The sequence below is a fragment of the Crotalus tigris genome, unplaced genomic scaffold (assembly GCF_016545835.1).
Source record: "Crotalus tigris isolate CLP2741 ecotype Arizona unplaced genomic scaffold, ASM1654583v1 scf7180000019856.1557650, whole genome shotgun sequence".
In the NCBI taxonomy this organism is placed as follows: domain Eukaryota; kingdom Metazoa; phylum Chordata; class Lepidosauria; order Squamata; family Viperidae; genus Crotalus; species Crotalus tigris.
In genome coordinates this window covers 84,978-102,379 of record NW_024097742.1, presented here as the reverse complement: position 1 = coordinate 102,379, position 17,402 = coordinate 84,978, and the positions used below count along the sequence as shown (strand labels likewise).

At 38.1% G+C, this 17,402-nt stretch overlaps 1 protein-coding gene across 1 annotated transcript in view; it reads left to right on the top strand.

The window, feature by feature from the left end:
- The window catches only part of AMN (amnion associated transmembrane protein), a 102,229-nt gene that overhangs the window by 63,379 nt on the left and 21,448 nt on the right, over positions 1-17,402 (top strand). The window contains exons 4-7 of the mRNA XM_039364842.1: positions 9,191-9,278; positions 11,591-11,823; positions 14,298-14,435; positions 16,165-16,273. Of these exons, the coding sequence (XP_039220776.1) occupies positions 9,191-9,278; positions 11,591-11,823; positions 14,298-14,435; positions 16,165-16,273 (568 nt within the window). The remainder of the gene's footprint in view (positions 1-9,190; positions 9,279-11,590; positions 11,824-14,297; positions 14,436-16,164; positions 16,274-17,402) is intronic.

The window sequence follows — 17,402 nt, the reverse complement described above, 5'->3', positions numbered from 1 at the left end:
TGCAATCTTCTTGCAACAGCTTACCAGGTGGTCCACTGTTTCTTCAGCTTCTTTGCATAGGCGGCACTTACTGTCTGTTGCTGTCTTCTCAATTTTGATTTTATATGCATTTGTCCTTAAGGCTTGGTCTTGTGCAGCCAGAATTAGTCCCTCGGTCTCTTTCTTCAATTTTCCTGCTCTTAGCCATTGCCAGGTTTTATTATTATCTGCTTTCCCAGCTATTTTTTTAATGTATTGGCCATGTAGTGCTTTGTCTTCCCATGCCTCTATTCTGTTCTTCATTTGGTCTTTCTTGTAGGCCAGTTTGGTCTCTCCAGTAGTTAGTAAGCCTTCCTGATATACTAATTTCAGTGCATCTTCATCATTGTTCTTCAGATATTCTTCCAAAGCCATTTTTTCTTCTTCAACCATCTGATGTACTTGTAGCATTCCACGCCCACCTATTTGCCTTGGTAGATAAAGTCTATCAATGTCACTGCGTGGATGAAGGGCATGATTCATTGTCATTATTTTTCTGGTCTGCCTATCCATTGCTTTTAGTTCTGCTTGAGTCCAGTCCACTATTCCAGCTGTGTACCTAATGACTGGGATTGCCCAGGTGTTGATTGCCTTTATGGTATTTCCTCCATTGAGTTTGGACTTTAAGATCTTCTTCACTCTCTTGATGTATTCACCTCTAATCTTTTTCTTGACTTCAGTGTGCTTGATGTTGTCAGCTTGAAGGATACCCAAGTATTTGTAGTACTCTTCCTCATCCAGACTCTTAATGTTATTTTCGTGGGGCATCTTGATTCCTTCAGTTTTCACTATTTTTCCTTGTTTGATAGTAAGTGTGGCACATTTGTCCAAGCCAAACTCCATTACAATATCTTGGCTATATATACGGACAGTGTTGAGCAGCGATTCTATTTCAGATGATGTTTTTCCATACAGCTTCAGATCATCCATGTAAAGGAGATGGGATAGTCTGGCAGATGTTTTTGATGTTTGATAGCCATGTCCTGAGTTATTCAGTATTGTTGTTGTTGTTGTTGTTGTTGTTGTTATTATGTGACCCCCAAGCAGGTCAAGACAAAAAAAAATAAACAATTTAATTTTAATTACACTGCAATTTGATTAAAATCAAATGTAATTTAAATGACTACTTTCCAGTCTTAACTTTAATAATTGTATTTTAGTATTGTTTTTGCTAACAACTTTTGGAAGTCTACTGAGACTTTCAATACTGGCCTCTCCTAAGGCTGGAAGTATCTTTGGGCCTCAGTTTATATATGCCTACTTTATGGTTTGAAATACTTTACAAAACCCAACCAATTCCAAAAACCAGTGTTAAACTGATTATTTGTTAACACAATTGGGAATTCAGTAAGAAGCAGAGAAAAGGAAAGACAGTCTCATGATGGCCTTAGTCATTGTCATTTCACAGTGCAAATTGGAGACCTTCTTAGTAAAAAATTCTATCCCATCTCCCTTTTGGCAGCATTATTATGTATAAGGGCAGGTTTCCCATAGTCTGCCCAGAGAAAGGGGATGTGTCATGTACGTGTTTCACTTTGAGAATGGGCAACTAAATTTCATTTTTGATGTGTGCCATCGTGCCCACAGTATAAAAATGACAATAAAGATTATCTTATCTCATCTTATCTTATCTTATCTTACCTTACCTTACCTTACCTTACCTTACCTTATCTTATCTTATCTTATCTTATGAACTACTTCCTATTGTATAAGGCACCAGAAAACCAAACTCTCTCTTTGGCTTTGTTCCCTGGAGCTCTTGGTATAAATCTCAAGGAGGCAGAATTTTCTGCAATGTTGGATCAATGTCAACATGCCCTAAACAGAGTTTTATAAGGCAGCTAAGGAGAGAAAACAGAGAGATGCTGACAGCTCAGCATATTTTAAGACTTCTGGAGAGGAGAACATCAAAAGTATAGCTGTGGTAACATACATCAATCAGCGTGCTGAAAAATGGATGTATGAGAAAAGTGATCCAGGCAACCGCTACATCACTCATCTCTTTCACCCTACCATACACAAACATTAACTGCAAATTTTCCTATGCCTGAAAGAGAAAGTAAAGCTGTGAAAATCTTATCACATGGAATGAAATTTGGAGAAAAATATATCTACTTTACACTAAGGGACCACTGCCCCAGCTTAGATAGTAGCAGGCCTCAGCTGTATTCTCTAAATTGGAACAATTCAGCAGATTTAGCAAATCCACCTGACTCTACAATAGCAAGATTGTGTGACTTATTACAATATTCTTAAATTGCTTTGGCTAAAGAAGGTCTCTAGAAACAATATGTAGAACAAAGCACTACACTACTAGAACAAACCCAGATTAAAACATGCTTTTATAAAGTTCAGGTAACCCTTTATGGACTTTTTCCTGACATAAGGACTGAAATGTTGATTTATGAGTTTGCATATAGATAAGGAATGAGTTATGGGAAGAAAAATATATTTCTTTGTATCCTTATAGGGGATAAAGAGTTATCAAATTTGTTTTTATTTATTATGATGAAGATTGGAAACTTCACATATATTTCTTACTATCTTTTGCTTTTTTCTCTTTTTTCTTTGCACTTTTTTATTCTTTCTATTTCTTCTTTTTTTGACTTTAGTTTGTATTTACTTTTACTATCATAATTAAATTTTTAATAAAGATTATGAAAAAAAGAAATAATATGGACTAAATCCAAATCCAGGAGAAACCATTAGCTGTTGGGGACTAGAATCAGCCATGATTTTTGCAGAACTTGGTTTTATAGTAGGGTTGATAAACAAGCTTATCAAACTTGTTAATGCCTTGGGATGAAGGATTGAAGGAAGATATTTCCAGATTAAATCTGAACTATAGGGTAGGAAATGTTCAATTACATAAATAAGAACGGAAGTCAAATTGCATTTTATTTTTGAATGTCTTTTTAATGCAGAAAGGCAATATTTGTAGATAAAGGAAGCCTGACATGTACATAGGCTTGTTAAGTAGTTTTTATATTTATAACTGTGTAGATTATATTCTTTTAAGATAATAATTTATCTCAAAACTCTTGTCAATCTCATTCATGAAAATCTCAAACAAACAGTTTTGAAGTGTCAGCAGTTTCTGATAAATATGGCTTATTCATTCTGATAAATAAGGCTGATGTGATTCAGCCCAAGTATTAAATCTGTCAAAAAGGCAGTATTTAGAACTATCAAGAGTCACAATATCATATGAGGATACCTCCTGATTTGGATGTACAGTACCATATTTATTTGAAAGAAGACACACCTGAATTTAGGATACAAAAAAAATCAGACCATGTCTCAAAGTTCTTTTATCACTTGAGTTGGAAAGAAATACTTGTAAAACAATTTCATCTGGTTAAAAAGTAAAAGATAGACCATTTCATCATTTTACTAATGAAAATATGTAAAAACAAGTCCAGTATTTTACCTTTTCCCCAATCAAACAAACAAACAAATCATAAATTCCCTAGATAAGGCCCTTTTAGAAGGAGCAGGTAGCTTAATCCCTGGGCAAAAAAATCATGGAGGACAGTGATCAGTGATTGGAGGAGAGACAACACTCTTGATAGTATTCAGTGCCTTCCATTTATTGGTAACTAAGCTGTATTTTGGAAGAATGATTATTCTTATTTTAAATAAGAAGCCAGTAATTATTTTCAAGCCATGGCAAAGATGAATATCAATTTATCTGGTCAATACCTGGCATGAATTTTGTCCACTCAACATAAATCTCCCCAAACTTTTGCAATATATCAAGAGTTCTAAGCAAATAGGTCAATTTCCTTATAGTTTGAAAATCTGAAAACCAAGGGTGCTCCCATTCCACAGTGTTTTGGAACAAGCAACAGAAACATCCAATATAGTTTAGGGGTTACATACTAATTATTATAACATTCTCTTGAATATTTAGACCAGTATTTAGAGCATAACCACATTTCCAAGTTGTTCTGTCACACATAGGGTCCTCCAAGCATTTCTGGAAGGTAGGAATGAACATTGCCTTCTATTTCCCATCCAGAATGTAACCTCTGCCCTTATTTCCCTTTTTCCAAAGTAAAAAGCATATTTTCTAGCTTGTGCTGGCTCAAGAATTGCTATCTCATTTGTCAGATAGACTTTACTTTCTACTAGATATCTCGTCCCCCCTCCCTCCCGCACTTTGATAAGCATTTTCTCACTTCATATTCCCTGCTCTGCCTCAATAAGTTCTGATGCACTTCTGGGGCCTTTCTCAGTTACATAATAGTTATAACACTTCCTCAGTTCAAAAGCCACTAGAAACTTTTTTACTATTTTTGAAACCTACCTACTTTTCCAATGCTTGATGCACCAGTAAACTAATTAAACTTTAAGAGCTATAAAGAAGCTCAGGAAAAGAAAAATAGTAATTTAAAAAAAAAATCTTGTTAGGCTACAAACTAACAATGTGCTATTCAGAAACCTGGGATTGAAAATCAGGCAGAGAATTGTCCATGTGTTTTTGCACGGCATATAATAAAAGATATGCAGTTGTAGTTAGACCAGTGCCAAATTAACAGGTTTTTAAGTTTTTTTCTAGCTCCCTCCTTACCTAGGTTTGCATATGTAAAAAAACAACAACAGGTTATATAACACTGTTATTCAGTAAATCACAGTTGGCAGATTTTGTACAATACACTAGAATAAAACTGAACTAATCATATTATGGCTTAGTGCAATTTGTGAACCTGTCTGAAGTATATTTGATATAATGAACAGCAAATCACCATTGTCTTAAAATGGTGTATATAATACTTTTCTCAAGTACTATAACTAAAACATGTCTTGTTGCCAATAAGATAACTGTAATGCAACTTTGGTTAATGCAGCAGTAATGCTACTATTCATTAAACATTCAAATAAGAATAGAAAAATGTGCCTCCAGAAAAGCTACTTTGGAGGATTGCAAAAGCATCTGGAGCATCATGAGAGGTGACCTCTCTGCTCTTTTCTCAGTGGGGAGCCTCCACTGAATGCTTTCTTCCATGAATGGAAAAGGTCTTCTATTCCTGAAACAGCCAATCAAAATCCAACCCCCAATTTTAGTCATCCTTCAAAGAATGCTGTATCAGCGTGCTGCTGGGGTAGACTGTTCTCTTAGCAAACACATTCTGTGCGGGATCCAGTTTGGTCTTTTCTCTGAAACAACTTGACAGCCTCCTCAAATGTGAAGACAGCTCAGTCAGGTCCAATTTTCTCTTTGTATGAAAAGGTCACGTATATGTTTGCTTTGGTTTTAGTTTTGTTTTGTTTTGTTTTTTTTCCCTGAGCATGGATTCAGTAGCCAGCAATTACTGGCAAACCTCTTATCCTTAGATTCCCTTTCCTCTTCCTCATTTCACCCCAACTGAAAACAGAAATAGTGTTTTATTCCATGTAAGCTATATAGACAGGTCTGACAATCTGCTGCCACCTTCTGATAAGAATTGGCAAACATACTAAAAGAAAAGAAGAGACCCGAAGAGATGGAAAGTAATAACTGGAAAATGTTAGAATCTGCCTCTCTTTCCACTCTCTCCTATTTCCAGTTTTAATCTCAGAGGTATGCATTAATGTAAAGAGCCTTGCAGGAAGCTTCTATATTAAAAAGCTGTATACACCTCAGAGAACATAAATCAATGCTAGGGTAGCTAAAAGGCATTCAGCCTCCGTTTATGGCAGGAGAAGAAATTCAGCATCGAACATTACCTCCAATCAGCAACACCGTGCAGGCTTGATTGCGAACAAGCCTTTTTGCAGCACTCTCAAGTGGTTCCAGCACTGCAGAACAGCATGCTCTGATGATGCAGTCGGTGACATGCAAGCAGGACAATGCTGGCACGATGCAGGCAGAGCGAAATGAAAATGGTTTCGGCTGAGAGGAATGAAATCAAAACGACAGCATAACAGATGACATCTAATAGAATCGTTCCATCTTAAGAACACTTCATACTTCCCATTTCTGACAGCTGTGTAACAGTGACTAAAAGAATTGGCTTTTGAATGTGGGTAAACCTAGAGAAGAGCCCCACAAATACCCTTAGCATTATTTGTGAGGAAGAAATTATTGCTGCACCCCCCCTTTCTCCCATGTGTGCTGCTCTGAGCTTATCAGAGACAGAGGCATATCTGAAAAGTTGGTTAACTACTTAAAATGTTGCCTTCCTGAGATGCTAAAAATGTTCATATGGGATGGAGACATGAAGAGGGGGCATTTCCAGATGGAGACTCACTTTGGCCATAAGCCGAGACCTTTGGTGACTGGTTGATGTCATAACTGGGAACCTGCCATAAGAAACAACTCCAGGGTATCTCAGTTGGTTTTTTTGAATGAAAAATTGTCATTTCAAGACCCTGAATAGACAAGAGGGAAAGATGCTCAGACTTCTGTCTAGGTTAAAGTGGTGTCATAGCAATATGCTTTTGTCCTTAAAACACCTAGAAATTCACAAAACAGCTTAGATATTAGAGATATGGGAGTAGGGGAAAAATCCCAGAGGCAGTGGGACCTCTTGAAATTGCCCCAAAGCTGGTAACTTTTTATCTTGCTGTTCTTCTCATCACTTCTTCCTACTATTCTTTTTTGCTCCCAAAACAAGAGGCTGGGAGATGTTTGGGGGATGAGGGTTTCCTGTCTGTAGAGAAATAATCTTCAGGCCTAATTTAGAAATAAGCAAAAATAAAGCACGATCAGTTTCAGCTTCCTTTGAAAATGGATCCAAGAAGACTGGAGGTGGAACATCTATAGGTAGTCATTGACTTACGACCACTACTGAGCCCAAAATTTATGTTGCTAAGTGAGAAATTTGTTAAGTGAGTTTTGCTGCATTATACGATTTTTCTTGCCACATTTGTTAAGTGAATCACTGCAGCTGTTAAATTAGTAACACCATTGTTAAGTGAATCTGGCTTTCCCATTGCTTGTCAGAAGGTCACAAAAGTTGATTACATGACCCTGGGCCACTGCAACCATCATAAATGTGAACCAGTTGTCAAGCACCCGAATGTAAATCACATGACCGTGTGGATGCTGCAATGGACATAAGTGTGAAAGTGACATAAGTCACTTTTTTCAGTGCCTTTATAACGTCATACGGTCACTAAATGTACTGTTGTAAGTCGAGGACTACCTGTACTCATTTGGAAGTGCTGAAATGCTTCAATCCAATGATATTCTGTCCCTTTTAGCAGGGGTGTCAAACTGCCAGCCCGCGGTCTGGATGCTTCATCCAGAAGCCGCACCCACCCCATTGCCGGCAATGGCAAAACTGTCCTGATACGTTGCACGTTTGAAGTGACGTCGTGAGTTTGACATGTCTGCCTTTAGGGTTAAAATGGCTCCTCCCCCCTTTTATTTAGGAAATGAAGGAAGATCATCTTCTTTAGTTGGGGTTTGGAAAGACATATGGATATTAGTTGCTGCTGTTTGTTAACACTGGTGCTCACGTTTCTTGCAGTTGGTGTGATGCATTATGCATTTTTTATGATTTATGAAGTAACTAAATGGCTATGCAGTAAATGGCCTTCTCCCAGAGAATTTAACTTTCCATAGGCACTAAAAATAGCATTTTGAATATGAATACATTTTGAAATGCTTAGGGAAGGAAGGACAGATTATCAAAAAAATTCTTAGACGCAATTATTTCACAGCCCTTTGATTATTAGGAACCCAGATCCACCTGATCTTTAGTTCTCCAGGCTGTGCTGCCATCCTTCAATGGCTTGTTCTGCATTTTCTCCATTTACAGTTGAGACTGAGTATTGGTTGCATTCCATCTGTTGGCTTGGAAAAGAAGAGAAGATTGGATAAAGCAACAGAAGGAGAAAAGTGCAGAGAAAAATCAGTTCTTGGTGTGGGCTTGATAAGTCAGGTCATGCAACCTTTTAGAGCATTGTAAGCCAGGAGAGGTGGGGCCATTCCTACCATTAAAAGTAAAGGTTTCCCTGTCCAGTTGTCTCCAACTCTAGCGTTCATCTCTGTTCCTTGGTCAAGGAAGCCAGCATTGTCCGAAGACATTTTCTGTGGTCATGTGGCCAGTATGGCTATATGCCAAGGCTCACAGAATGTTGTTACCTTCCCACTGAAATGATAGCTATTAATCTAGTCACATTTGCATGCTTTCAAACTGCTAGGCGGGCAGGAGCTGGGGCAGGAACATTGCACGGCATCTCAAATCTGGGCTTTCAGCTTTCCAGCTAACAAGCTCAATGACTTTAACTGCTGAGCCATCGCACCTCCTGCCCTTCCATTGGGAAGAACAAAATAAAGGCCAAGTGCCTCCAACATTAGAGCTCACTGCACTAACACTGTGAGTGGGGAGCCACTGACAGTCATATCCTCCTGAGCATTTTTATTCCTGTTAATGGTAAGCTAGCATGGCTACCACAGTTGTGCTAAGGAAGAGGGCACTTGCAGAAGATGCTCTTCACATGCCATCTCCTTGCTTCAAAAGCTAGCAGATCTTTCCAGTGGATTTGGAAGTAGGGTTGTAGCATCTTAAATATCTGAGGGCCATCTGTAATCTCTGGGTTGTCCTTATGTAGATCATCAAATTAAAAAAAAAGCACATCTGTTCTTTTTTCACAATTTTGAGACTTGCTGTGGCTTGTAGATAATGTACTAGTTTTTTTTTTTAAAAAAATCATATTTCCATTTGAAATGAAAGAGCCCTTGTAATTATAGTTAATTTGTCTTTGCTTCTCTCCGACCCTGAAGAACGGCATCCTGTACCTGAGTAGATCTTTGGAATTACAGCATTTCCTTTCTTATTAAAATGAATTATGGGTAATGATAGAAAGTTTCAAGGGGAGCTCTGCAACTTTCAGTTTAAGAATTCTGTGAATGTTATATTATATTTCACTTATCCACATTCCCCAGGTCACTCTGAATTGTGCAGCCTAAGAGAAAAAAAGTCACCTTCCCTTATATCAAAATAGTGGTTGTCAGAATAATTAGGACTGTCTCCTTTAATTTCAAATGGAAATATTGTATAAATAATAAATGAATCAATATTGCTATTAGTGATGATGTTTGAATAGTGCTTCTAAATAATACAAAGTGGGGAAGATTGTAGTTAATGACACATTATGGGCATTAGCTGGTCTTCAGCAGTTCAGCCCAGAGAGAAATTGCAAAATTTATGCCTTTTGTTTATTCTGTTTTGCTGCTTAGTACCTTCCACTGAATGGAGAATTCATTATGGCCCCCGGTGCTGGATTTGCAGCTTTTGATGGCAATTACAGTCCAGGATGTGAGACAGGTATTGTGCTCAGACAACTATTAATTAGTCATGCAAAATATAAGCACTATGAGATTATTCCTCAGTTGTGCCTCTGTTCATTGAAGTCATTTTTCCAGTTATAATAAACTTTCTCCTGGAGCTCTCCAAAGTTTTTGGAATTATTGTTGGAGCTTTCCTTTTCCATAGTGGGAGGAAGATGAAGGAAATTACCAACACTGGCCATGTATATGTTTTCAGACCTTTTCTGCTGGGAGGTGTTATGGATAAAGAGGTGTACTTTGTTCTTGCTAACACTGCATTTGCTGTAGGGCAACTCACATAGAGGATACACCAGCTTATTGCATTATTTTATTTCTACTGGCAATATTGAAATCTGCATTTTTAAGCTTCAAGGCTTTTCTTTAAAGAAATATATTGATTTTGATTTGGTGCCAAATCTCGGAATCTTTTGGGATTGTTGAATAATAAAGTTAATGGCCTTTGTGGGTTCTTGCACCCAGAACTTGCACATTAAATTGTATACATCTAACCACATTGATTGCAATGGATTTAAGCATACCATAATCCTCTTACATTCAACATAGTTCTGGCTGTTTCTTCAGTGATTTTAGGTAGGTCTCACATCTTAAAGTTGACAAGGCTGAAAAAACAATGAGGAAGCAACATCTGATCCAACGAAGTTGCAAATTAGTTGTAAAAGGGCTTGCATCATGTTTTGCCCAAGCAAAATTAAAATAGTATATTTGACTTTTGAGTGGAAGGACACGGTGACTGAATATGGGATTCAACTAATTCTAATCAATGAGGAATTTGGGATGAGATGTGGTGCATAGAAAAAGATATCACAGAGAAAGAATCCCTTGTGTTGAGTAAATTGACAAGTCAATTGCTTGCAATCTGTATACCATAGTTGATATTCCTCTGAAAGAAGAGGATGTGGAAGCTTTAGCTGTAAAAGAAAATCCCAGGTCCCATTCAGTTCGGCAATATTAAGTGCCATAGCAAGGACTTTGGGTTCTTGTGAGTATACTGGTTTATGCATAGATGCATGGCAGCTTTATTAATATTAAATAGAAAGTTGTTAATGAATTAAATATGAATTTCGGTAATGCACTGTGTATAATAGCCCTCATGTACTATAATTCCATAGCAGAGGAATTATGATACTCAGTTATAGTTGGCATATTTGTAAAAAAGTGAGGGCTGTGGAAAAAATGGTTAATACATTACTAATAAAATTGTCATGCTTACTGTCATCCTAGCTTCCCACAGGCCTATTCACATATTGTATTTATGGGAAATTCTCTCCAGCAGCTCCATTTAAGTTCTAGGTAGTGTTCCATTAAACTGTCTGAGACAATAAACCAAATATTGCCATAATACAGTATGGTGACTCTAAACTTTTGTCACCAGCAGGGGTTGCTTGCTCTAAAAAAATTAATGCAGTAATCCAACAACTGAACATGAAGCAGCATCCTGTTCAAAGCTATAGCTCAACTTTTCCAAATCTGGTAGCCAGGTTGGATATTTTCCATCACAAAGATTGGGCAATGGCCAAGAAACTCAAAATGCTGGGAAATATGCTTTTCATAAAGTGATTGAAGGCAGGTTGGACAAGGATGGTATCATTATCACAACCCATTCTTCTACTTCTATCTTCCATTGTATTTGTTTTATATATAAACAAGTGATTATATTGTGAGGGAAGTTATAGATATATTTGATATCATGTTAGATATAAACATGATAAATATTTAGATATTTATCATATATAAATAGTGATCATATTTGTATGATGAATAAGTCTGGGGGAACAGCTGGGCTACGGGGCTGATTTGTAAAAATAAAATAAATAAAAATCGTATCCTTGTCCAGTGATATCTGCCAGAGAAGCCAAAATTGGGAAGATAATAGATGATAGATAGATAGATAGATAGATAGATAGATAGATAGATAGATAGATAGATAGACATTGTAAGCCCTGTCCCTTTAGAATGATGGCTTGTCCAACAACTTGTTGATTTTGACACACAGACACACCTATGGACACCACTACCCCATCCATCTGTATGATAGAAGCCACATATTGCAAGAAAAATGTTAGTTCTGCATAACATGGAGAAGTTCAATTTTTGGTAAAGGCAACTTTCTCAGAACCCTCATTCCTCTTGCCTTATGCATAATAAATTGGCCCAGGAAAGTAAAATGTTCTTAGACTTTAAAAAAATAATCTGAGAGTTCATTCTGCAGGTTTATGAGCAATTTTTAAAAATCAGTGAAGACAAATGGACTTCATCTATTGTCCCCCCCCCTCTCATTTTCATTATTAGCTTCAGAAATCACATTTAAAAGTACAGACAATTATGAATGGTATGATCCTACGATGTGGCATGCTGCAACCTCTTTGGAAAACTTAGATCTGGGCAAATACATTTTCCTTGTTGATGAAGAACGGGTTCCATGCCAGTATGATGATGTCATTTTTCAGCCTGAAACCTCCTTCCGAGTGAACATCAACTCTGAGCTAGCGATACAGCTTAAGAGCATTTCAGTCATGGGGCAGGTAAAATAGATGCTGCTATTTCATTGCATTACACTGTGTCTCCTTTTTTTCCAGAAAAGCTCACAACTAGTAGTATCAACTTTTTCCAAATTTATATTGAATGCCATGGAAAATAAACTGAATTACTTTCAAATATTTAGCTCCACTTTATTAACTCAGTCAATTCAACACATACACATTCCCTTAGAGCACAGATGTCAAACTCACCACGTCACGTGATGTGCCGCGACATATTGTGACGTTTTTCACATTGCCGGAGCTGGGGTGGGCGCGGCCTCCATGGGCCATCAGTTTGATACCCTGCCTTAGAGCAAGAGCATTCATTCCAGATGAGAAAAGCACAATGTGTGTGTATGTGTGCAATAAAAAAGGAGGGATGTCATATCTAAAGAATCAGATCAGGTCATTGCACAGCACATAGCCCTGCAAGGCATTCAGAATTTATATTTCAAAATATAAAGATAAAGATATTGGCCCAGTAAGCAGACTTAGGAAGAAAGATCATCACATCTGTTATACAATTGCTAAAATGTTTGCAGGATGTAGACTCATTTAAAGAGCAGTTAGTAAAAGAGGTATCGATGCAGGGCAGATCTGCACTTTATACTTGGCCCATTGCCAGGACATGCCACTCACTATTTCCATAATGTAAGAATGGAGGATGATGTTACAAATACACTGCACACGTGTGTTTTCCAGTTTTGATTCAAAAGATGCTGTTTCCAACCAGACCACTTAAGCCCTTTAATGGTGTGGTCTCCAGCACTTTGTTTCATACTAATTGAAGACCCACATCTGATTGGCTGCAGTGCCTGATACACCTCCTTGCTTCCATCAACTGGTTACTGCTTAGTGCAGCCAGTAATATGTTGGCTGTAATAAAAGATGGGATTAAAACAAAATCTAATAAATAAATAAATAACATGCTAGGTTTCTCTGTTCTCTGCTGGGTTGCAGGTGCTACCCTTTTTAAAATTTGCATTTGATCCAACAACAGCCTTTTAAATTAATGGACATTCCTCAGCTTTAGAAACTCATCTCCATTCAGCCTTTACATCTGCCAATCAGGACACTTTCCACTTCTGCCCAGTCAGATTGAGGCATGCTCCCCTTGGTCTCCCAGTTCCAGACCACTGCACAACTTCCCTGCCTTTCTCTTTATTTTTAAAAATCTTTATGTTGAAACACAGGATCATTGCTACTTTGCTTCAGTGAATCCCTAGTTCTTCCTTGCTTGAGTTCCCGTGGTCGTAAACAGGAAGATAGAATTGAAAGGACAGCCCGTTCCCTATTGCTTGTGTCATAACATCAGAGCTGTGATAATATTACCAAAAGGAGAAAACAAAAGGAAAGGGGTCTGTGTTAAGGTCAAAGGTGATAATCTATGAAGGGAAATGATAGTGAAGGCTTCCATGTGTGCAAATACTTGGGAAAGGAAGAAAAAGCACAGGAATGAGTGAGGAGGAAACAATCGTCAAGAGAAAAAGGACGAGACCTATCTATACAATGGACATTCAATGAAGCTTACCTTCCCTACAGGAATGGGAGGAGCCAGAGGCAGGGGAATGACCAATCAGGTCTTGCTGTGACATAGTATGAACTGAGCACACAAGCCCAGTCTCATTGCAGAGCTTCTGCAATCTGGACTGAAATAGCTGAAGTTGGCTTGCAAAACAGAGATGGGCAGCATAGGGAACATATTAAAAAATAATTTAAGAGTTTATAAACTCTTAGATTTAAGTCTTTGTTACACTGCCAAAAGAAGCTGAAGTAGCAAGAAGAAGTGGGGGGGGGACGTCTGATAGAAAATGTGGAAAGTTACTTCCAGTCTAAAGCATTAATATAATCTTCCCAGCTTTATGCCTTCCATCGTTCTATGGTTGTGTTGGATGGCTATTATGGGAATTGATTTCCTATACATCCAGAGGGCACCAAGCTGCTTTAATAGTAGTCAATTGTCTGTCTAGAGTAACATACCACTGTGTATTTCCTAGGGGTGTGTGTGTGTGTGTGTGTGTGTGTGTGTGTGTGTGACAGAGAGAGAGAGAGGAAGAGGGAGAGGGAGAGAGAGAGAGAGAGATTTCTGGAATCCACTCCAAACACGGATGGTGAGATCCGTGAAACCTAGCAATCTGAATTCCTACAATACTGACACCAAAAGTACAAAAATGTTTAGTATAATTCAAACACAATTTAGGAAAACAAAGGCAAACCCATCTGCTCATTCAAAAAACAATCACAGGAAAAAAATGGAAAAATCACAGCTCTCATATTTTTGACAGCTGTCCACCTTCTTTGCGATTGGTTGTCCTACTCACTGCATTCACTTCCTCTCCCCAAAACATTCATCCTTGGTTGCAATGCAGTTAATATCTTGAGGGGAGGAGGTTTAATTAAACTACTTTGATGGTGATTTGCTATAGAAGGAAATGATTTGCTGATTTTGTCTTCTTCCTTCCCTGAATTGGAATCAGAACTTCACCAGTGACAGTGCCCTGGCAGAATACATGCAGAGCTCTTCTGCAAAACTTCAATTCCATGGGCAAGGGACACTCCGGTTATCACATACTAGATGTCCAGACAAATCTGGCTGTGAATGTGGAAACTCAGCAGTAAGTCCTTGTGTTCAGACTTGGTATCAGGGTGGGAAATTTTGTTTTCTGCCCAGGTCACATCCCCTAGGAGATATATCAGTGCATGTCACTGCAGGTCAGTGAAGGCTAAAGTGCTTTTCTTTCTTTCCCCTCCAAAGAAATAGTGTATTTCTGTTCCTATGAATCAGAAGGAATCTCTGACAGAGGGCCTTTGAAATGAAGCCATGAGCAACATTAGAGCCACAGATAGGCTCTCTCTGGTCGAGTTTCTGCTATTAAGAGACTACTATCAATGAAAGAATTGAAGGAAATGGAATGACCTATTTAAAACCCTATATGGCTGAACTGAGTCATAAGCATCCATTCAGGCAGAAAGAACTGTTGATCCTGTAAACTAAGAAAGGAAACTGGGCAATGGCATTCATGTCTACAGAAGTGTAGTAGCCTAAACCGTGAACACTTGATCAGGTATTCCTCTTTAGGCCTTCCTGAAGAGACAACAGCATGCCAACAATGTGTGTATGTGTGTGTATTTTAGAACAGGGCTTTTCAACCTTTTCACAGATTGTAACACTTTTAGGACATGACAATATTCGAGTACCATCAGTGCTTAGCAAAGTGTCAAAAACTTGATGAATAGAAAAAAAGGGGGACAATTTGGGGTTTTACTGATTAGATTGATTTTTTGTTATAGAAATGGCTAGTTTATACCATTATGGAAAAGTAAAAAGTTGCAGTTCGATGTTAATGCTTCATTCTACTGCAATAGAGAAAGTTGGAAGTCAATGCCTTTTCTTTTCTTTTTCCCTTCTCCCCCTCACTTTTCTTTCCCTTTTTCCTCCCTACTGTGTCCCACTATGTGCTTTTGTATTTTATTCTACAATCTAATAAAATGTTACAAACTATTTTTAAAAAAAGGAAAAAAAGGACCGGTTCTACTCCTCCTTTTATACCTTCTCTTCTCCCCCCCCTCCTTTTATATCCTCTCCTCTCTCCCCCCACCTCCTCCTTTTATATCCTCTTCTCCTCCCCCTCTTCCTTTTATATCCTCTCTTCTCTCCCCCCTCCTCCTCCTTTCCTCTTCCAGGTGTCCTGGAAGCGCTGATCTGTTGGAGCTGTGTGCGCTGATCCTGGGCTCTCAGCAGAGCCCTGGCCATACCGCAGCTCCAGCTGAATCTCCGCCTGAAGATTATGTGCAGGTGCCAGAAGCGCCAATCAGCTGTAGCCATGGGTGCAGATCCTGAGCTCTTAGCAGAGCCCCGGTAACACCACAGCTCCAGCTAACTATCCCCCAGGCCTCTCTGGCACTGCTGCCTCTTCAGAACATCCACTTTTACACTTTTTTAACACTTGTTTTACAGTGCTTTTCAACCCATTGTACACATACCACCTGCCAGGTGCTGAAGTGCCATCAGTGCTACATGTACCGTGGTTTGAAAAGCCCTGTTTTAGAACATACTAGATCGTGCATTACAGTACTTCTGTTCAAAGTATTGATCTCTGTTATGGATTATGCCTATGATTTAAATGGTTTCCTATAGTTTCTGGTGTGAGGTTCATCTCTGAAAGGGACAAGAGAGGGAGGGAAGTTAACTTGATTCAAAGCCTGGTTTTCATCCTTTACAAATGAATTAACTGTGACAATGTGGTAATAATATTTCTTATGAAACCTCTTGATAGGCTATGTTTGAATTACCAGAAGTCAATTATGTAGTTTCTTTTCAATGATATTTTTTTTTAATTAAAGAGCCATGAGAGAATCTGTGCTGCCTTGCTCCAAAATTCCAGGAATAAATGTCCAATGGTTACGTGCAAAGATGCAATAAAGCCTACTGGTCATTGTTGTGAAATATGTGGTGAGTGATTATTGTTGCAACTGTATTGTGTATTATGTTTTGTCATTGTGTGACAGAAGAGCAAATTCCTCTAATCCCTTGTATGTAAGACATGGGCTGATGATCAACCTATTCCCTCACTCTGCTCATTCACATCATTGGAAATTCCATGGTAGAGCTTTGCATGGAAACGAAAAAGTTTCTATATGCGTATAAGGTTTCTGAGAATAGGAATCTAATCTGGACAATGATCAATGAAGTAAGCTTTATAATTCTACCTGAAAAGAAATGTATTTAAGGAAAGACATGATGGGGATTGAGATAGGCAAAGCCAACCATGTCCTTAAAAAGGAGAGCTAAGACCAAGTGCTCTGTGTATGCAGGCCTGGTAGTATAAGCAGAAGGAAATGATCTGAGACTAGCAATGTCAAAGGGGAGACAGAATGATACATAAAAAATGACACAGAGTAAAACTTTAACTAGGTAGATCCCACTGTTCCTTGTGGTGAGTAGATTGTGAAATGCTGAAAAGTCAGTGCCATTGAAATCACCTTCTAATATCCTATCATCTGTCTGTCTGTCTGTCTGTCTGTCTGTCTATCTATCTATCTATCTATCTATCTATCTATCTATCTATCTATCTATCTATCTGCTACTAAAACTCTTAATTCCCATAACTCTAATTCCCATAACTAACTGGGCAAAATGGTGCTTCATAGGGCAACACTTTTTGAAGCAAAGTATTTCTATTGGGCTAACTTACAGAATGTGTTCAAAATTCAGGATCCCTGGCTCTTGTTGAATTGAAAATTGAAAAATTTTACAAAACATTTTATGACATAAAGTTATCATAAAACATTTTATGACATAAAATTGTCATAAAACAATTTATGACTTAATATATCATAAAACATTTCCTTTACTGATGTTTGACTTGGCTATAAGGGTAACACAGGCTATTTTCAAGACAGATAAATCTCTGAATGTATCCCAACTTTTCCAGTGAAGTTGTAGGCACTGAGGAATTTGATAAGGAAATCTCTGAAAGGAACACCCAATGGGTCACAATTTGTCTAGTCAGTTAATAAAGATTCTGGGAGACAAGACAAAGTCACATTTGGGATAGCCATGGATTTGATTGTACACCCAT